This window comes from Pteropus medius, unplaced genomic scaffold, assembly GCF_902729225.1.
Source record: "Pteropus medius unplaced genomic scaffold, Ma_sr-lr_union100, whole genome shotgun sequence".
Taxonomy (NCBI): domain Eukaryota; kingdom Metazoa; phylum Chordata; class Mammalia; order Chiroptera; family Pteropodidae; genus Pteropus; species Pteropus medius.
Genome location: NW_024344378.1, coordinates 58,173,351 through 58,195,925, shown reverse-complemented (window position 1 = coordinate 58,195,925; position 22,575 = coordinate 58,173,351). Strand labels below are relative to the sequence as shown.

Genomic DNA, 22,575 nt, shown 5'->3' with positions numbered 1-22,575 from the left:
AATTAAATCATCCCTCCACCAAATAATTCATGTTCTGCCAGGGATGGTAACATAGCAGGAGCTCAGCATTGATCTCCCTTGCTGGTAGGCTGGACATTGAGAGTGGCAGTAGCTAGATTAGCTGTGGTTAGTATGTGCTTATGCTGTTGTGTTATGCATAGCTTCCATTTACTGCCATGGCTGCTTCATTCATGTACCCAACGGCCAGCCTGAAGTGGCTAATGATATGGGCTGGCTAACATCAATTGACCAAGCCATTTATCTCCTTGGTTGTTTAATGTCTCCTCCATGGTGGAGTGCTCTCTGTCAGTGGACTCTGACAGGCAATACAAAGATTTTCTCACTTTCTGCCCACTCCCGTACATGCATCCACATGCCTCATCCTCAGGCCTCTTTTTCTTTGATATTTCGATCTTTTCTCTTCAGGTCCCCAATTGACCAACCCAGTCATTTGCCCCTGCGCACATATGTACCTTTATTCTCACCTCAGGTCTCTTCTTTCTACACAAAGTGTATGACCTGGTGTACCCCCAAAGCTCTGCCCATGAGGAAAATCTCCTCTTGCTGCTGTCTTTCATGGCCACCCCGAGTGGAGGTGCAATGAAGCATAAGTTTGTCTTCAGTTTGTACCCTCATACCGAGCCTACCCATCCATGAACCAAGCTCATATATTTTTCTTCTCCATTGGTTGATCATAAGGGACGCTCCACGTGACCAAAGGTGTAAACTGAAAGAGAGGCACAGGTTGCACCCCTGGTACTACTCAAGCCCGATCTCAGATGAACCACTTCCATCTTTGAAGAATTACTGTTGGACCTGGACAAACTCATAACTTGGTGGGTCTAAGAGAATATAGCCCATGATGGGCAGCTCTGGTTGCATGATCACCTGACCTCCCATGGTTAGGCTTTGTATCCCTACCATTGCCTAGCAGCAACTCAGGAACTGCTTTTCCAATGGCATGTACTTCTTTGCTGCAGGTAGCTGAGCCTTGTTCCAAAATCTTGCTCCTATTAGACCTTGCCTTAAATTCCACATGGTGTCTTTCCTCCACAGATACTTCTAATGCCACAGGGTCTGAAAGGTCATATGGTCCAAGCAGCAGGGCTACAGAATCCTTTCCTGGTCTGGGTTCCAATAAAGGCTGGCAGCTTTCTGTGTCCCTCTAGGTCAGTATTCTCAATGGTGGAATTCGTAGTCTCTAAAACCCAAAAGGCCTACCAGGAGTTATGTTTTCTTCTCAGTGATGTGAAGTGTAAGATACAAAAATGTGTTGTCTACTTTGGAGAGGATATCCCGACATACTCAAATCACTAGTCTCCTAATAGTCTCATTGATGTGGCTGACCTGAAAAATTCATAAGTCTTGTCTTCCACCCTCTGAAGCACATGTGTCACCCAGGTTTTCAAAGTACTTGCCACTTCCTGCTCATTCATTCTGACTAGCATTATATCATCAATATGGAGGAGCAATGTGATACTCAGTGGAATATCCACATGGTCCAGGTCCATTTGATCTATTATGACAGAGGCGGTAGAGTTCACATGACCCTAGGGAAATAAATACACAAACTAATAAATGTATACTGGTGTATACCCACATGTCAATGTAAACAGCTCCTAAGTCTTTCTTGAAAGAGGTAGAAAAAAACATACTTACCAAATCAAAGGCTGCATTTCCTGTACCTGAGGCCAATCTTCTCTAGCTAAGATACCACATCCGGCACCGATGCTGCAGCTGGGCGATTAACACTGCATTTGGTTGAGTCCACTATCATTCTCCAGCACCTGTCTGGTTTCAGTAGGGGCCAGACTTGTGAAGAATCCTTAATATTTTTAAGATGGTACTAATCTCTGCTGTTGCCCTTAGGACATAACACCTCTTTTGATTTTTTACTCTGGCCAGAGCAGGAGTGAGGGAGTAGTTTCAGAGGTTTCCACTTAGACTTCCCTCCTATGGTAATTTACCCTGCAAACTTTAACTTGCCTTTCCCACAGTCATATCTCTCACCCTGCAAGCTAAGGAACAAATGCGGAAGTTCTGGAAGCTAGCAAGAATGTTTATTCTAGCTATACATTTGAAACTTGGAGAAATGACTACTGGATGAGACCATGGGCCCAGTGAGCTGGGCCTAGAACAGGATCCATTTATTACTTAGCCCCATAAAACTCTAACAGGGGGTTAATGATGCTTTGGTCATTCAGTATCAATATCAACTTAGATCCTGTGTCTATCCATCCTTGAAGAGTCTGGAAGTTTCCCTTCTCCCTTGTATAGTTGTTCCCTGAGTGAATGGTCATAGGTCCCTCTGTAGAAGAGTAGGGAATCAGCACCATTTTTATTGCTGTTCTAGTGCAGATTCCTTTCTCCTGGAGACCCAGACTCTCCAGTCAATATTTCCCAGGCCTAAAAACTGGCCCAGGTCCAGAAATTGGGCAAGAGTGTGTGATTTTTATTGGAGTAGCTGCCCTCAGCCTCATACATTCATCTTTGCTTTAGTTTTCATTGTACAAATTGAACAATAATACTGTTGTTGGCTGCCCATCTATCCATGTTCTAGTAAGCATCTCTGTAACTCCATGTAAGTTGGGCACCCTGCACTACAGTTGTGTCTCTTATTTTGATAGTTGTACTCACCTTGATTTGGACAGTTAAACATTCCATTATTTGGGGATCCTTTCATCCCATTTCTGCTAGGAATAACGTTTCTTACCATAAGCCCTATCCTGCAGAGAACAGCCATCAGCGAGCTTTACATGACATTGGTACCCTTCTCACCACTGAATTGCTTGTCACTTTGGTAAATGAAGAGTATTCTGAACCTTAAATGTGGGTGGTAACACATATAAGCTCATGGTTCTCTGGCCTTATGTACTATTTCTACTATAGCATGTTCACTTCTCTGAGCCTTTAATCCATTCTTCTTTTACCTTGGCAATTTTAACATTGAAATTCCATTTAGTGTAGACCATTGCATTTTCCAAGAGCCAAAATATAAGTACATTAGCTCAATCTTTTGGGCCCTCGCCATTATATGAGTCCCGCATTGTGGGAGAGTGCTTCTGTATTGATAACTCATCCCTTCGTCCAACTCTATAGCCTGACTTCCTTGATCCAGCACTTCCAGGATCCAATTCCAATCACTCACACAAGCCCTACTGAGAAATGTTGACTCTGTACGAAGACACTCCAATCTAACAATACCTTTCCTGGTTGATAGACCCAGTGCTTCCCTGGCTGGGTAATATGGTGCCATTACCCCAGGTTTCACGTGGCAGCCAGGAAAGGAAACATAGGTACATTTTGAGAGATATTTGTATTATATCTGCATCATCTTTAAGCAAGGGGGGTGTGGAGTACTTCCTCAGGCCCAGAGCATGAAGCAGATATCAGGTTTTAAGGTCTTAAGTGCATCAACCAAGATGCCCCCATCCCAAGTCTTATTGTTGTACTCCTGTCCAACAAGGGCCCTGACTTTGGCATAGCAGACTTGCTGGGGTTGGAATTCATCTGTAACCAGAGCTTTGCTACCTTCATATCTAAGTCCTGAGCCTAGCTTTACCTGCTGTAAGAGATGAGGGTTTGTTTATATGTTGCCAAGAAGGCTCTTTAATTTGCACACTTTGCCTTAAATTAGTGATTAAATTAGTGATTAATCTATCTTCCATTAATTTACCTCACTCGACAAGAGCCAACCACTTTCATTGTCTTTCTAATGTTCACTTCCCCTGAACCTTTAATATATGAGATATTAAAGGAACCCTCCACTTCACCACTGCACATGCCAAGGGCTATCTGGACTCCTACCATACCAGTCACAGAGTCCTCTTTGCCATTAGACAGTATATGTCTTGGCCCCCAGATCCCATCTTAGAGCTCACTTCCTCACATTATTCTTGGCACTCACTATCTTATGTCAAGTATTCTACAAAACAGATTCTGAGATGGAAATGTACATGAAGAGATTTGTAGGAGAGTGCTTGTGGGAACCTTATTGGTCAGAGAGAGAAGGTGAGTGTGATATGGCTACAACAGGGGTCTCAACAGAGCCCATGCGGAGAGTCCTGGAGCTGGATGGCCCTGCAGAGTTGTCCTTCCCTGGAGCAAAGGGGCCAGGCCTTTACATCCTTCAGGGCCTAGTCACTGCATTTGGGCTTTCCCGGGGAAGGGAACAGCTTTGGGTCCCCTATGAGGCAATTCCTGAAGGAGGAATACAGCTATGAGCCATCCAAAGACAACTGTCCTGGGAGCTGGGGGATAAAGACCTGCATCCTGGAAGGGGTATGTCTTTAAAAAAGTACTGCAGGAGGAGGCTGAGAAGTATATGAGGGAATGTGGGCTCTTCTGAATTCTGGAGCATGAGAGGATTGGCAGGAAGAGACTAGAGAGAGGCTCTCCTGACAGAGACAGACCAGATGATAAGGACTTGAATGCAGGACAAAGATGCAAGGATTTGTCCCTCCTGGAAATATGTTGAGGAAGATTATTTTGGGGTAGTAAGAAGACCATGCATCCCCTAAGGTGTCTTAATTTCTGAAGTGTCCCTTTGCCTGCCTCCCCTGTAGACATCTCCTAAACTGGCTTGCTCTGGCCAACTCACACATGCCACTGCTCCCCTCCCCCGAATCGGCTCCCTTCAAATTGTCGCTCCCCACAGTGCAGCATTCATGCGTCAGTTCTAAATAGTCCCACTGTTCAGCTTTAACGAGAATTAATACCAATTCCCATGTTTGCTCAGAGAGCACTATATTTCATCAAACCAGAGCCCATGCCGGCTCAGATTACTGACCGAGACAATGTTCTATAATCCTGGTTTATTCACATGTCACGGGTATTTTAGCAAAACAGAAATGAATGGCCCGAGCCACCCTAGGAAGTAACGGGAGAGTTGGTTTCCCGCCCGGGGGAAGTCATGCTTTCTCCTGCCATATTTCTCAGGAGAGCTGACTTTGATTCTCAGAGTTTTTCCCAACTTTAAGAACGAGAATATGGGCTGAGGAGGAGTTATTTCTCTATAAAATGGGAACTCCACGAATGGATTTTGCCAGAGCAAAAATAAAATCTGTCATTGATTATAAAGTCCTTTGTGCTTGTTATTTCACAGATTTATTACACTCAGGCCCAGAGGCCTGGGGAGGCCCTGGGTTTCTTGTCTCTAGCACCCCAGCAGTCGCTTTTTCACAGCTCATGCCCCAGATGGGAACAGGGACTTGCTGGCATTTCTTTTGTCCCAAGAGCCAAGAGCTTTGGAAATCTAGATGAAGAGCTATGAATCATCCTCCCAATCTTTGGACAGGGACCCGCAGATACTGATAATAAAAACTCATTGGTAGATAGAGGTCTATGACTTCCTAATCAAGGAAACATTCTCTTTCCTTTTTATCTTCAGCTCTTGGCATGTGTGTTAAGAAATGCATTTCCTCTGCAGAGCAAGGAATGGCCAGGCTGAAACTCTCACCAAATCGCCCATAATCTTTTGAACACACAAGAAATAAAAAGAGCACGAAAAACAAGGAGCAGTGCTACTTAGTACCAGGTCATGTAAAAACCTCACCAATGATCTTCATAATATCCTGCTTTTGTCCTCATTTTAGAGTTGAAGAAACTGAGGTCCAGAGAAGTCAAGTAACTTGCTCGAGGCCATACAGCTTGATAACGGTGAAAAGAGGGACATGGTGAAAAGAGGGACATGAACCTAGTCCCAATTGACTCCAATGGGTCATGTATACCTTCTACTTCAAGAATAGGTTGACATGAGGCAACAGATCCACTTATAAAGTGTGGGAGCTGAAACAGAGGCTACGGGGGCTCCAAAGAAGTGATGTGGCTGGCCCAGGGTGACAGAGCTAGTCAGAGCCGCAAACTGACTCTCCCACAAACTGGCTGGACAACATCATGAAATAATTGCTCAGGAACATTTCATGTTGTATTACTTAGGAAGAGGTTCTGGATGAAACCAAACGAATGTGCTTCTCAGAATTGTCCGAAATTTGCTCCTTTAATCAGGTGTAGAATTTTGTAATGGTCAAGACTCTTCACTCCTTTCTCAGAGTTTGCTGAGCTTAAGGAACCCCCGCTAGCCCAAAATGTGTGGTAGAGAGGTCTGAAAGACTGAAGGTCCCCCCAAAACCTCTCACTTCCCTGGAGAGAGCACTCTCCACCTTAGTCTGCAAGTTCAAGACCTCAGCACCCTGGGCAAGATGAATATCTCATACTTCCAGGACCAGGATAATTTTAGTAGGGAGCTGTCAGAAATCACAGCTCTCAGGACTTGAATCCACAGTCTGCCATCTCAACTTTTATTCTGAGCTGCAGTCTGAGCTATTAAAAACAAAACATTCTCAATGGCAAGCTCCACAATTAGCCTCATTTCCACACTAGAAACACTGTTCTGCATGAACTGAAATTGCACAGCAATTGTTTCTCATCTTAGTGATGCTGTTTGCAGGCCATGCTGGGAGCCAGCGAGGATGTGACCCGGTGGTAATCTGAATTGCTTCACCAAACACATTTTTATCCCATCATCTCGGCTACATAAAAGGCGGCCATAGTGCTCTAGTGTTCAAGACTTTACAGTCCTGCTGTTCAGCAATAAAATGAAGCAAGAAATATTAGCCGTCCCCGGCTGATGCCTTAATTCTTTCCCAACAATGTCAGAGAATCTGTAGCCTACAGGTTTTAGTGCCGCCTAAAGCCTGACCCTCTGGCTAGTTTGAATGGAGAGGGAATGAGTTAAGGAGAGCAAGAAGGCTTTAATGGACACAGATTGAGAATAGCCCAGCTTGTCCCGGCCTCCTGCAGACTCACTCTCCTTTTCACAGGCCTCAATTGTGTATGGCCCCAGCAGAGACAAAACTACCCATGAGCAGGGGTTACCCCCAGCCGGTACAGGTCAGAGGCATTCTGGGGGAGAAGGGGAAAAGGGGGCAGAGGGAAGTGAGGGGCATAGAGAAGGAGAGGAAGTGGGGGTGGGGTGGGGAGGGAGCAGTAAAAGATGGTGTGGATCATTTATAAGGAGACTCATCAAGTCCAAGATTGAGACTTGATCATCTCACCTCCAGCAAACTGTTTTTGAAAACTATTTTACAGAACAAATGGGAGATATAGGAACGGGAGGTTGAATGCAATGTGTGCTAATGATCAAAATCAATAAAATTCTCTGTAATTTTCCAAAAGCTACAATCCTGAGGTTCAGAGGCTCTCAATGGGATGGCCTCTAATTTGACACTGCAAGGTTTTTAAAAATTACAAACGGGTTGTGTTTTACACACCAACAGAACCTTTTTCCAGCAATTTTTCAATTATTGCATTGTGAGCCCTCCAAGAAAAGTAGCTATTTTGGCTCAGGAAGCCCAAGTTACCAAGTAAAGGAACAGTGTGTTCACAAGTTTGCAAATAGTCCTTTGAAATGTAGCATGGACAGCATCCTAGACCGGCTGGAAGAACATGGGTTTGAAGCAGTCCTTTCCTTCCCTAAATTTTTTGTGTGGGCCTTGGACTCCTTTCTCAGACTGAGGAAGGGGTAAACCCTATCTCAAATATGCCAGGTTATAAAGGAAGTCAATTACATTAAAATAGTTATCAATAAAAATATTTTTTAAAACAACTTTGCAAGAAGTAATATGTATGTCTTTTTAATTAATTCATTAAATAACTAGCAGAGGGTTTAACAACTACTTTAATTTCAGAATAGTGAGGAGCAAAAAAGATATTTTGAGAAATATGAAACAACTCATATGATATGAAAATATCTATGGGTGGTGGCTATTGGTGACAAAGTCACAGGTATGGTTAATACCACTGTGGTTGGCTGCCTGCATTTCTAAGATAGGAAATGCTAAGTTTCAGTTACAGGTAAGTGAAAATAAAGATGTACTTTTTCCCCATCCAAGTTCCTAGATCCCTTGAAATTTTATCTGTAGATTAGAAGCCTGGCTAAAGGCAAAATGAAGTTCAGGACCTTTTGCCCAGGGCTAAGAGGAGTGGCAGTGGGCCAGGGATTCATGACTCCCTCACTTCAGAGTGAAATCTTCTTAGAAAAGCCACTACTTTCTCGCCTCCCATCTTGACGCTTTGGAAACGTTTTGTAAAGCCATTTGAAACCATGTCCTTTTTCAGGACAGTCCTGAAGACTACATAACCAAAGATTAGCAGAGATCTTTGATGTGTTTCTTCAATAACCAGGATCATGTCGCCGAATCCGGGGTCACCAACTAATTCTTAACTTTAATCAGGATCTCATTCCAGTTGCTTTGGTTCGCTGAGATTTGGGGATAGGGTTTTTCTTTTCAAAGGCTGCCCAGGGAGGGTCCGTGTTCCCCTCACTCTTGCATTTAGGACACACACTGGCTCAGAGGCAACTGGGCGCACAGACATCCCTTCTAGGGTCCTCACGGGGGAGCCGTCATCTTGCAACCACACAGTTATCGCATGTCATTGCAGGGGCAACCCCGCAGGCGGGCCCCCCTCGAAAGACTGCCCAGTTCCCGCGCAGCCCCAGGCAGGCTGCGGCGGCGACACACAGGAGCCGCTCGAGTCGCGGGTCTCCGGCTCTCCGCAGGGGCGCGGGAAGTGCGCTCCAGCACGCCCACGCCCCCCACACTCCCGGCCACACATTCGGGCGCACACCCCTGCGCGCGCGCGCCGCCACATACGGGAGCACGCACCCTTAGCGGGCCAGGCACGGTCGTGTAAGCTGCGGGCCCCGGTAGTCCGAGACGTGCCTCCGGGTCCCCCCGAGGGCACTGCAGGCTGCCCCGCCCCGCCCCGCCCCTCGAACCCGCTGAGCCCGCCGCACCGTGAGCTGCAAAGTTTCGAGGCGCGAGTGTGCGGAGGCTGCGCGCCAGGTTGAGCTTTGGTCTGCTCTCACAGCACCGGACGGCCGTGACCGCGAGCTTGGCTGGCTGCCCCGCTCTGCCCCGCGCCCCGCACAGCTACTCCGGCTGCCCGCGCGCCCTCCAGCCTCAGGGTCGAATCGCAGCGTCGGGTGCGCCCGCTCTCTCTCTTCTCCTTGTGGGCTCTTGCCCTTCGCCACCGCCACCCACCATGGCCCTTGGCCCCGCTCGGACCAGCCCAGGACCGGAGCCCCGACTGCTGTCGCTGCTGATGCTGCTGACGCTGCTGCTCCGGAACGCGGGCAGCAGCCACACGGCCCCTGCCCAGTCCATCCCTCCCGCAGCCGCAGATGGCCTGGTGGGGGACAAGGATCCCCAGCGGTTCCTGGGAGACGCGGCTGCTGCTCTGGGCCCGAGTGCCCAGGACATGGTCGCTGTCCACATGCTCCGGCTTTATGAGAAATACAGCCGAAGGGGCCCGCGACCTGGAGCGGGTAACACGGTCCGCAGCTTCCGTCCCAGGTTGGGTAAGTAGATGGGGCCCCGAAGCCTCTTCTTCTCATTCTTCCCCTTCCTCACTTATCCATCCTCCTAGCCTGCACCTCTTCTTTTCTTCTTCCTTCTATTCATTGACTCATTCATTCATTCTTTCATTAACTATTCACCAAGTACTGCTATGCCAGTCCGTGAGCCTCCAGTGTGGACGCGGAAGTGGCACAAAGTTATACTGAGTTCCTGCCCCTGGGGTGCTGCCAAGCCTGGAAGGGTGTCACACCTGCTGGACACAGAACACTCCATACGCAAGGCTTTAAACACAGGATGGAAATGGGACTGGGCTGGGGGAGCTTATGGGTGGGAGAATCTATGTCATAGGGGATCAGTTGTGTTGGTTCTTGACAGAGGAGGAAGGCACTGAGGAGGACATGTCAGATGAGCATAAGACCTGATAGAAATCCCAGGCACTGGGCCCAGACAGAGGGTGTGAACCTCTAGCTGGGGGCAGTTAGTGGGTTCCGTGTCTGGGTAAGCAGAGTGGACTGAGAAGGGCCTTTGGTGCCTAATCTTGGATGCTCAAGACTGAAACCTGTGGGGCACTGGTATGTAGTGCTTAGAATGTGGGGGTATGAGGAAGGATCCAGAAGCTTGGGCAGAGGACACCTGAGCAGATCCTTTCCCCTCTTCCCACACCTTGAATAGAGCTGGACAGAGGCTACTTGCACAGCCCTCCCTACCTTGCTCAGAGAGTAGAGTACCACCAGGTTTCAGCCTCAGCTATCTGTCCACCTAGCCTGGGCTACCTCTGTAGGCCCCATGGTTCAGAAAGGTTGGTGTCGGGGGTGGTGGTAAGACACTGGTTGGTTGTCATGGTGCAGCTTGGTGTCAGGGGTGGTGGTAAGACACTGGTTATCATGGAGACTACTCATGGTCACAGAATGTCATTCTAGAAAGTGTGGGTAGGGATCCCCTGCAGCCCTTCTAGGGAGGAGGCCATTTATCAAGTGAAAGACCATCAGGAACAAGCCCAACATTGGGGCCAGACAGCCTGGGGTCAGATCTGCCACCTGTTGATCACTGGCTGTCTGACTCAAGGTAAAATCTGTGGCTTCAGAGCCAAACATGGGAAGCTTAGCCTTGCACCTGCCACAGAGAGGCCCAGTCTTCCATATTGAGCAGACTCTGGTGGGCTCCAGGTCAAATATATCTAACTCCATCCTCCCTGGTACCTTTCATTCACCACCCGGGGTTCTTTTCTGCATCATTATTATTAAATTAAGAATTATCTGGCATAGATGTGACCTTGGATAAACTGTTAAAGCTCTGTGAACTTGAGGGATATCATCTACAAAAGGAGCAGATCATGCCAGCATCTTTCCTGTGGAGATGCAGAAATGAGATGAGGTAATATGTGTAAGCCTGAGCCCAGCCCTGGCCAGATTAGGTGCTGGTGTATGTTGTTCACCTGGAATTAAGAAGCATTTGTGTTCCTATAGATGTAGACTTGACCTTGTACTCATTAAGTCAGTTCTCAAAGCCTTGCAGTTGAAGAAAGCAAGGCCAGCAAGGTCACTGCTGCAACAAGGAGTGAGCATGCCTAGTGAGCCCACATACTCTCTGAAGCCCCAGGATGGAGGTACACAGTTTGTCTCTATTTTCATAGAATAGGGATAGGACAGGTAACAATGGAGCACAGGGGATTAGCCCTGAAAAGGACCCGGAGACAGTCCTTCAGAGGCAGAGGATGAGACTGTTCACAGTGACAGTGGTTGGTGCCTCCCATCTGCCAGCCAGTGCCATTCTCACTGTTATCTCCTTCTCCCAGCCCCATCAGAACTAAGCCCAGGGTTTGGGAGACAGAGAGTGGAACAGACAATCTGGGAGGTTATTCTGGACAAGTCTGGGACTGTTTGGAAAACCTAGCAATCTTGTTTGGAACCATTTGAAAGCCACAGGTATATGTCCCAGCTCTACTGGCTTTGTGCTGTGGTGCATGTCACTTTACCTCTCTGAGCATAGTTTCTTGTGCGTACAATTGGGAGATGAAGATTCAGTGAAATAAGGTGGATTTTGTGCCTGGCATAGGTCCTGGCAGTTTAGTTTTTCAACTCCTCCCTTTATTCACTGAAGTTGTTTCACACCCAGCCCCTCAGAAGTGACTGCTTCCTGACCCAATGACCCAGCTAAGAGGAGGTGTGAGCCTGGGCAGAAATCCCTCACCTTATGGATGAGGCACAAAAATAGCAGGCTTCAGTTCTGGTTCTGGAAAGTATCAGTACTAGCCTGCTCCAAGATGGTAGCCTCTGCTGTCTCAGTGGGGTGGCACTTATTCCTGACAACAAATGCATCAGTACCTGCAGCCCTTGTTGCAGTGGAACTGTGTTCCTGGCCTGCCACCAGGCAGCAGAGCTTGTGTTCCCAGTACAAGCTGTACCGGTAAGGTCCAAATACTGAGTCTGTGATCTGGGCAAGGGACTGAACTTGCCCATGATTCAATGTTTTTCACTTCTAAAATGGGGCTAATAATTCTTCTTTTCTTATAAGTTTTTTTAAAAATGATCTGAGATATGTCAAGTGCTTAAAACAGTGCCTGACACATGTAAGTGTCAATAATTTATTAGCCCCTACTATTATTACTCCAGCCACCCTTCCCTCCTTTCCATTGCTCCTTGAAGTACGTTTTGTTCCCTGGTAAGTCTACATCAGTGGAGAGAGCCTCTGAGCCTGACCTAAGGATTACGATTAGATATTCCTGCCCCAAATGACCTATATTTAAATTTAAGCTTTCTATCTGCCTGTGTGATATTGGTCAAGTTACTTAACTTCTCTCAGCCCAATTTCTTCATTTCTAAAATGAGTGTAATAATACATACCCATTTGTCAACAATGCCAAAAGTCATGTTTATTCCACTTCTCTCAAGTCTTTCCTCAGAAGGTGACAAGTGCTGTAAGCTCAAATGACACAAAGATGCATAGACTGTCGGCCTTGCCCAGTAAAGCTCAGGAGCTGGTGGGGAATATAGGTGTTAGCAGAAGAATATGAACATCAGGACAGGTGGACCGATGGAGTGACAAAGGGCTGGGAGTATTCTTCCAGAGCCCTAAGGCACAACACTCACCCAGCAGGGAAGGAGCTCTGGGCAGGGGCCAGTGAAGTCTTCACAGAGCAGGTGAGGCCCCAAACATAGTCCGAAAGAGCAGGTGGTGTTTAGGCAGGTGTAGAAGTAAAGCACTCCACTCTGTACCTGGAACTGTGAGGACTTTGTTTTCAGGGAGGAAATAAAGTGAAGACAGAGGCAGGAGATGGAAATGGACCAGTAGGCTACAACTAAGCCATCAAGAGCCTTAAGTGTTATCAGTTTCCTGTAGGCAGTGGGGGACTATACAATGTGCATACAGTTAGGGGGATGGGAGAGAAGAGGAGGAGGGAAAGGGAGCAAGAGAGAGAAGGAGAAAAAGAAGGGAAGGAAAGACTTAAGCGGAGGGGAGAGGACAGTGAAGAGAAGAAAAAGATTTTAAAAGACATACATAGTTACCGGGGAAAAAATCTAGAAATTATAGAAAGTCACAATCAAGAAAAGAAGTCTAAAAATCAAAATAAATGAACAAACAAAACAAAAACAGACTCATAAATACAGAGAATGAACTGTTGGCTGCCAGATGAAAAGAGTTGGGGAGCTGGGTGAAAAAGATGAAGGAATTAAGAAGCATAAATTGGCAGTTGCAAAATAGTCACTGGGATGTAAAGTACAGCATGGGGAATGTAGTCAATAATATTGTAATAACTATGTATGGTGTCAGGTGGGTACTAGATTTATTGTGGAGATCATTTTGTAAGTTATATAAGTGTCTAACCACTATGCTGTACACTTGAAACTAATATAATATTGAATATGAACTATAATTGAAAAATTATAAAAAAATTTTAAAAAGAAGGAAGTCATCCTTAATCACACACCCAAATATAACCAGAGTTAATATTTTGGTGGAATATATCTCATTTTAATAAGATCATATTTTCGACACACAGGTAAAATATTTGAAGTTATCTTTCTTTTTTTTTTATTACTAGTCACCCTGGTCTCATGCTTATTGGCCATTTGCAATTTTTCTTGTGGAAATCGCTTCCTGTTGTTGGGGTTCTTGTCTTTTTTTTCCTGATTTGTGGAGTTACTTTATGTAGTAAGGACATTAACCCTTTATTTCCTTGTGAAGTATGAGTGTGATATGAGGGCTGACGGTGCTCTGGGGTCATGGTGCCTTAAATGCAACAGTAGTTCATGGTGCCACATGACCAGTGTATTCTAAGCATGTGCAGGGAGTTAAGCACCATGCTGTGAGCTCCACAGAGATAATAAATTATTCTGCCTGATTTACAGATGAGGAAACTGAGGCACAGACAGGTTCCATGGCTTGCCTAAGGTAGCAGAGCTAGTAAGTGATGCAAGCAGGATTTAAACCCTGACTCTGGGGCCTGAATGTTAGTTCATGTTAGTTCTCTTCGCTTCTCCACAGCACCACTGGCTAGCCCACTGCTTCCTTCCTCCAGCTTATGTTGGTGCTTACTTCTTCAGCTCAGCATTCTCACTCTGGTCACCCTGATGATTGTTGCAAGGACAATGGATGATGGGACAAAACTCCAGGTGGCTTGGGTTCTGCTTTTATAGGGCCATCTGAGCATCTTCTTGGCCTGATGTTTAAACATCAGGGTACCTGGGGAAACCCTGGGGCTAGGAGGTCCCTTCCCTACCTCTTCCCCTCTAGTCCCATTTCCACCGAGTTGAGAAGGAGGCTGGTTACCCAGCAAAGCAAACCTGTTTAGGGTTCTGAGATTTTCAAAGACCCATAAAGAGAGCAACTTATCTAAATAAGGTGAGTCTTTTCTTTCTTGGAGAGTCACAACCACAAACATTCAAATAATGACTTGTGCTTGCAAAAACATTTGCACTTCACAGCACATTATCACTGTTAGGCACCTCATGGATCTATCTAAGGGTTTGGCTTGGGGTCAGATAGATCTGAGTGCACACTGTGGCTCTGCCCTTATTAGCTGAGTCATCTGAGGCTCCATCTTTTTGTCCACAGAATGAGTGACCCATCTTGCTCCCTCACTGAATGCAAGGAATTAAACATGCATATGTGCTTGGAGCTTGGAGCTCCATAATGGTAAAAAATAGCATTCTTGTTTTAAAGATGAGAAAACTGAGGCTTAAGAGGAAGTAACTGGACAAAGATCCTATAGCCCAGTGTCTCCAGTTGGATTTGCATTATCAATTGTATCTTTCTGTACTGCTTTCAGGATATGTTTGCTGAGCACCAGGGCAGCAGGCCAGAAACCCCCAATTTACTAACTGAAGCAGACAAATCTAGCAAAGACTCCACTCTTCTCCCATTATTCAACATGTATTTCTGAGCGCTGACTGTCACTCAGGCCTTGTGCTGGGGTCTAGAGATACAGCAGCAATAAACAAAGCTGGCAGATTCCTTACTCTCTTGGAGTTTGTGTTCTAGGGAAAAGGGAAACACAAAGAAATATATATTAAGATGTTGGGAAATGACATAAAGACTAATGAAGCAGGAGACAGACAGAATGGTGGGGCTGCTCTTTCTAGCCATGAGAACCAAAGATACCCTTTATTGGAGATGCCATTTGAGCAGAGACCTGAAGTGGCGGTGCCTGGAGGAAAAATCATGATGCCAGAAGGAACAGCTGAGGCAGAGCCCCGAGAAGGTTCATATTGGAAGGAGAAAAAGGCGAGGGTGACTGGGGCAGAGGATGGGGATAGTGGTAGGAGATGAAGTTGGAGAGATAAGCAGGACAAATCAAGTATGGCCTCTGCAAGCGGTTGTGTTTTATTTTAGGACAATGGAGGGCTCCGAGTGAGGTGGTTACTTGTGAGTGAGTATGTGTACCAGTATTCAGGGACTCACGTGACAGTGCTGTCAGCTGTGACTACACTACAGATGGGCATTACCATGATTATCTGTCTGTCGCATCCCTAAGCTGGGCCCCTCTGGGATAACTCTGATCACCTTTTCTAGGACCTTGGTCAGCCCAGTGCTTAGCCCATAGTAGGAGTTTCCTCAACGTTTATTAGAAAAAGGGAGGGAAACCAAAAAGGAAGGAAGAAAGGAAAAGAAAGAGAGAGGGAAGAAAGAAAGGAGGGAGAGAAGAGGAAGATCTTTTCTCACTGACGATGAGACATGAGCCCCAGGCATCAGCAGGGTTCATAAGAAATAGGGACTTCTCATTGGGATTTCTTCTTGGAGGCCTAAGCTCATCCAAGCTGGGAAATTTCAGGCAGGTGCCCCTTCTCTCAGCCACATCCTAGAGCTCTGTGCATTACATGCCCGCAGGGCCAGCCTGTGGCCCTTCATGTGCTGGAGATAGGGGTGACCCATCTCCAACTGAACAGTCCCCAGCAGGGAGAATCTTTATGCAGCAGGCTGCCTAGTGAGCAGGGGAGATCCCTTTGGCCAAAGGTGTTTAAGCCAAACAGAGGAAGGACTTCTGCCCTGAGTGCAATCTGTGGAGCAAGAAGATTCTTCACTCTCTAACTTTATGATCATGCTTTCTGTGATTCTACATCCCAAGGGCGGGTCAGCATTTGCTGTACCCTGTGCAGAAATAACCTTCAGAAAAAGCCTCTTGCCACCAGCTAAACAGTCTTCCCAGCACCTTCCTTTAGGCCACATGTACCTCAGGCCAAAGTTGCTGTTCCTGCCATGGTGGTCACAGTTGTCCTTTATACCCCATCTGGTCTTTTATCTTGTCACTGGGAGAGGGGCTGAAGTGCTTTTCTCTGGGAACTGCATATTTGTTCCTCAGGTCACCCCTTTCCTCCTTGCCAAGGGCTATAGGTTTCCAGTCCAGAGATACTTGCTTGCATCCTGCTGCAATGGGACAGTTCTTTGTCCTAGCTTTTCTCCAGTGTTCTCTAGCAGAACAATAGAGTTAAGTCTTGAACTGGATAAAAGAAAAACATTTTTATCTGCTGTGTTAGCTGCGCCACAACTCTGATATTTGGGTCGTTCAGTAGGAGATGCCCGAGCTGGTGCAGGAGGAGCTTGCTCTACCAGCCATGGTCCTTTGATGAAAGAAGTAGGGAACCACATGTGGGGGGCTCCTCCTTTGTGACTGGCACATTACATATGCTATTTATTTAGTCCTTTAAACAATTACATGAGAGAGAGAGAGATACTATTGTCTTCCTGAAGTGAATGAAGAAAGTGAGACCCAGAATGCTGTGTGGCCCAGTTGTGGCCTGGGGCCCAGTTCCTCCGGCCTTTCCTAGCATGGGGGGTGGGAGGGCTGTGGTTTTTGGTGAACTTTACTCCACCCACAGGTCAATCCAGATGTTTGCAGGTACACAGCCACTGCCTACTTCCCAAACTTTTCTGAAAGTTAGAATCCCCTGGGATTCTGGCTAATACATGAATTCCTGAGCCCATTGTCCTAGACCCTCTGGGCTGAGTCCAGAAGAGGAGGGCCATGGGCCATATCCAGGAGGTTTGGTAATTCCGGGCTCCACACCATGACACTCAGGCTGCAGTGTTTGGGGAAGCCACGTTTAAGTGTGCATTAAGTCTATGCAGTGCTCCTTATGTGTGGAGCAGGCCGTACCACACTGAGGAGTGTGGAGGGGCCTCCATACCTCTCTGTAAGTTTGTTCTGAGAATTAGATATGGCAGGGTCTTTAGAGTGTCACATAAGCCTTGACTGGCGTTTACTGAGTTCTCCATAGATGTGTTTTTTCCTTCCTCTCTCTCATAATCCCTTAAGAGTGTGTGAATTATGCCTCCTTCTCAATAGAAACAATTAACCTTAAACTGAAGATTTTGGTTAAAACAAAAAAAATTTTCAGCTGATCCTGTGGTTGTAGGTATCAGAATCTGTTGCCCCAGCATATGCACTTTGGAGATCCCAGCATCCCCACACGCATACACACTCCTGCCTTCTGAAGCTCCGTTTCTCTCCCAGTTTTGCCCAGCAGACTGACACTGGCAGCAGGACACAGAGCAGCAGGACATAGAGCAGCAGGACAGAGTCAGGCTACCCGGCAGTTCTGGTCTCCTGCTAGTCCGCAGCATCACAAGAAGGCCTAGAAACCACTCTTCTCTCTCATACGAACCCTAGAGAGGACTTGGACATTCAGAGAACTTATGCTGCCAGGCTAGACAGCTTCTTGGGGCTGCAGATCAGGGGGTTTGGCCCCAGGGCCCTGGGATACACTTGATAGAGCCAGGAGAGAAGGAAGGGATGGTTGACAGCCCCAGGGATGCAGGGACTCAAGTATTCTCACGCTGAGGATATGATGTTTGAGGGATCCTGGTCCTTATCATGATTTGGGCCTCTGGAGAGCAACCTGGATATTGGAAATTTTGTTGAGTGACCTTGTACAATCCTGATTTCTTTGTAAAATCTTTTTTTTTTTTTTTTTTTTTTTTGAAACAAGCTTAAAAGAGGTTGGGCAGAACAAATAGCAGACATCCAAATGGCCATGTTCTTATGCCAGTTTTTCTCAGAAGACACTTAGAATGCAGGGAAAGAATGAGGCAGCCTATTTATTTCGCCTCATTTGGAAGAATGGCTGCATTTAGTGTTTGTAAAATAGAGAAGATGACTGTGAAAATACGGAAGGGGCTGCTGTCAGGACCTAAACTATCCCTAATACCTGATTCCGCCTTATCTCATTAATGAAGGTGTCAGAGATAATTTGTTCATTTGTTCACTAAGAGACATTGGAGTGTGGATGTATGCAAGAGGTGAGACAGGAGTTTTAGGGTCCAGCAGGCCTGAGCACCCACCCTGTTTGCTGCTACATTTTTTTTTTCAAGGGAATATTGATAATCTCCAACCTCTCTGACCTTAATTCCTCATTTATTCATTGAGGTTGACAACTGGCGCCCTCGTGAGTTTCATGTGAGAATTACATGAGATGAGGACAGCCTGGCCGGCCTGTAAATGCTCCCTAAATGAGTGTACTTCTTCTGTCCCAGCTCTGGGAGGAAGACCCTATGAGTATGCAGGCCTATGAAGGAGAGAACCTAATAGGCTGTGATCTGTCTTCCTCTCACAGAAGTGATCAACCAGAAAGCAGTGTATTTCTTCAACTTGACTTCCATGCAGAACTCGGAAATGATCCTCACAGCCACATTCCACTTCTACTCAGAGCCAAGGTGGCCCCAGGCACGTGAGGTACCATGCAAGCAGCAGGCCAAGAATGCATCCTGCCGCCTGCTGCCCCCAGGCCTGCCCTCACGCCAGCACTTGCTCTTCCGCAGCCTCTCACAGAACACAGCCACACAGGGGCTGCTCCGAGGGGCCATGGCCCTGGCGCCTCCACCACGGGGCCTGTGGCAGGCCAAGGACATCTCCTCCATGGTCAAGGCAGCCCGCCGGGATGGTGAGCTGCTCCTTTCTGCCCAGCTGGATTCTGGGGAGAAGGACCATGGGGTGCCCAGGCCCAGCCCCCATGCACCCTACATCCTCATCTATGCCAACGACCTGGCTATCTCAGAACCTAATAGTGTGGCAGTGACACTACAAAGATATGACCCCTTCCAGGCTGGAGACCCAGACCCTGGCACAGCCCCCAACAGCTCTGCAGACCCCCGTGTGCGGCGGGCCACACAGGCCACTGGGCCCCTGCAGGACAATGAGCTGCCTGGGCTGGATGAGAGGCCAGCACAAGCCTCTCACACCCAGCACTACCACAAGCAAGAGCTGTGGCCCAGCGCCTTCCGGGCCCTGAAGCCCCGGGCAGGGCGCAAGGACCGCAGGAAGAAGGGCCAGGATTTGTTCATGGCCTCATCGCAAATGCTGCACTTCGATGAAAAAACGATGCAAAAAGCCCGGAGGAAGCAGTGGGATGAGCCAAGGGTCTGTTCCCGGAGATATCTGAAAGTGGACTTTGCAGACATTGGGTGGAATGAATGGATCATCTCGCCCAAATCCTTCGATGCCTACTACTGTGCAGGAGCTTGCGAGTTCCCAATGCCCAAGGTAGGTTGTGTTCTGCCCGTTGTCTAATCGACTGTCAGCTCTACCCCTACTGGCAAGTCCTTCTGCCTTGTGACCTCTGTTTCCTGTCTGTAAAATTGAGATAACGGCTCTCATCTATTGGAGGTGGGGGATAGATAGACTGAGGTCCCAACGTGGCTACCTTTTGGGTGGGTAAAGCCTACAGACAGACGTGGTTGATCTATGCTTTTGAAAGTGTTGATTTGGTTGAATTTAAATTTTAAATCAGAACATTTCTTCCTTTGGAAAGAGGAGAATGCATCTCCTTAGGTATGTATTCCCACAAAGCAACAGTCTACAGAGGAAGAGGAGATGCTGCACCCCTGCAGACAAGACAGGTCTCTGAAGCACCCTCCTTGCCAAGGCTTTGTTTCTGTTCTTGGCCTGAAGCTCAGAGCATTAGTATCTGTGACCAGCTCAGAGCTGGTCTCAGAGGCTTCCCAGTGAAGACTCCCACCTCCCTTCCCCTACTCAGGGCAGGGACCCACAGGACAACTAGCTCTCACTGTGCACGAGCTGCAGAACACACAGCATGGGGCTGTTTTAGCCATTGTGCTGGAAATGTATTCAGATTCTCACCTTCCCTCCAGGCTGAGTTGTAGCTCTGTCTATCCATCTCCCCACTGCCTGAACTGTGGCAGGCTGACTGCCAGCTGAAGTCGACCCTCAGCACACAACGCACACTTTCCTCTTGCTTAGCTCCTCTGCTGAGTTCTGGGTCATGCCTTCTCCTTCAAGAAAGGAAGTCAGTGCATGAATCCAATTTTAACCTTAATAAATCAGCCAGCTGGGAAATCCCAGACCCAGATGGGGCAGCATTACTCTATTTGGGAATTAAGGGCTTTTCCTCAAAGCCATACATGTGCAAGAGAGAAGAAGGGAGGTACCCTACAGAGACAGACATCTGCTGGAAGGGCCTAGCGGATTCAGGAGGAGTACTCAACAGGCCTCAGCTGGCTGACCCGACACTTACCTTGTCAGCCTGGCTGGCCGCCTTCTTACCTTTCCTGACACCAGCCTGAGTCTTGCAAATCAGATGTCCCTGCCTCTCTCTCCACCTTGTTCCCCACAAAGGAGGCTTTTCTTTTCAACACACTACAAAACTCTTTTTGGTTGGCGATGAGCTGAAATGCATGTGGCTTGGTCCTGTTCTTCTTGTTAGAGGTGCTTAAGGAATGGCATTTTGTGTGTTTGCCACTGGGACACAGACAGACACTTCTGGATGTGAGATGGAGGGGAAGAGAGCAGGTGTGGCCCCAGCAGGCATGGTTTCCAAGCCTGGCTACTCTAACTGAGAGGTCTTGGTCAAGTTGCTTATTAATTTTAAGCTTCAGTTTCTTCACCATTAAAATTAAAGTAATACTCATCCCATAGAATGGTATGATGACAAAGTAGGATGATACAAGTGAAGCAGCATCTGACACCCTCAGTCAGACATCCAGAAAATGTCAGTTTCCAGCGGCATCACACCAAACAACATAAGCATGAAAGTCTTTCCCTTTGGTGCTAAGTACAGGATCACAAGAAAGCATGTTTGTACTCTTCAGACTGTGAAACCTGGGCAGCTGTAGCCCCAGGCAGAACCTGCCGGGTAGCTGAGGGAGCTCCAAAGTGTTTAGAGAGCTCTAAACACTCCAGCCCAGTTCCAGGTGCTCCTTGGGTCTGTGTGCCCCCTAGTGGTCAGTGCCATTTAGGGATTGTGACTTCCCTCTCCGAGGCCCGAGGGGCAGGAAGGCCTGAGGCTCTTGCAAACCTCCCAGGAACTCAGTCTGTTGGCTGACTTGGGAGGAAAGGAGTACCAGCCCTGGTATCTCACCTTTTATTCCTTTCCAAAGCCTGAGTCAAAGACATGCAGATGGCACAGTACCAAGGTAACTAGTGTCCTTTCCCGCCTTGCAGATTGTTCGCCCATCCAATCATGCCACCATCCAGAGCATTGTCAGAGCTGTAGGAATCGTTCCAGGCATCCCAGAGCCCTGCTGCGTTCCCGACAAGATGAACTCCCTTGGGGTTCTCTTCCTGGATGAGAACCGGAACGTGGTTCTGAAGGTGTACCCCAACATGTCTGTGGAAACCTGTGCCTGCCGATAAAACCAGCCGCTCCAGGGTAGAAGGAAATCTCTAACCTACTTCACACACAGTACCATCTTCAGAGCCTCTGGAGAGAGAGATTGAGTAGAGGTGCAGCTGCAAACGAAGGGCAGAACTCAAAGGCAACCTTGTGTCCAGGAGGATCTGTCCCCTAGAGCAGCAATCCCCAACCTTTTGGGCACCAGAGATCAGTGCTCCTATGGGAATCTAATGCCTGATGATCTGAAGTGAGGCTGAGGCAGTGATGCTAGTGCTGGAGAGCGGCTGCAAATACAGATGAAGCTTCACTAGTTTGCCCACCTCTCACCTCCTGCTGTGTGGCCCCGGTTCCTAGCAGACCACGGAATGGTACCGGTCCACAGCCCGGGGATTGGGGACCCCTTCTCTAGAGCATCATTCTGGGGTTTTCATTGCTAGTGAGCAAGTCCCTAAAATGCCAGCCTGAATTCCCTAAAGGAATCTGGAAATTAGCCCTGGGAAGGCTGCTCATCTGCTCTGAAGGCCTGAAAACTGAACAGGTCCACATTTTTGGCTTTTGTGATCATCATCTCATAGCCTGCAAAGAAGACTGCATATTTGAGGGCGTTTGCTCTTTCACGTGAAAAGAACTTCGTTTAAATAGTTTCAAACATTTCAGGCCACATATTGATACAGGGCCTAAATAATTGTATAAATAGATGTTTTCTTTCAAACTCTACTGCAAAAGCTTTTATACATACACTATGCATATATAACCAATTTTGATTTCTTTTCTTATATATATTTTATTTTAAAACAAAAGGAAGGAGTTGAAAACATTCCCACAGAGGTAATCATGCTGGTTGTGTGCACTGTTTAAACATGCTGATGGAAATAACATATGCAGTATTATGTTGGAACACTAAAAATAACCAAGATGTTTATATTTTTGTAAATTATACTTTCTATACTGTAGATGGTTTATGTTGTGTGCTTTTATGGAAAACTAATAAATTAAAAGTCATCCATTCCAAAATATTGATGGATCTCCATCTGTAAGCATGACATCCAGGGTGCTGCTGGGGACACAGTCCCCTTTGGGATCAACTGAGTCCCCTCTAGTCCATCTCCACACTCTCTTATCTCTGTCAATCTCCAGAAACTGGCTGCTCC

General features: G+C 47.1%; 1 protein-coding gene across 1 annotated transcript; it reads left to right on the top strand.

Moving 5' to 3' along the window:
• Positions 1 to 9,045: 9,045 nt before the first annotated feature.
• On the top strand, positions 9,046 to 22,255 carry GDF10 (growth differentiation factor 10). The gene is made up of 3 exons (XM_039872450.1): positions 9,046 to 9,361; positions 18,410 to 19,335; positions 21,253 to 22,255. The coding sequence occupies exons 1-3, from the start codon at positions 9,046 to 9,048 to the stop codon at positions 21,442 to 21,444; spliced, it is 1,434 nt and encodes a 477-aa protein (XP_039728384.1). The 3' UTR covers positions 21,445 to 22,255.
• The last annotated feature ends 320 nt before the right edge of the window (positions 22,256 to 22,575 follow it).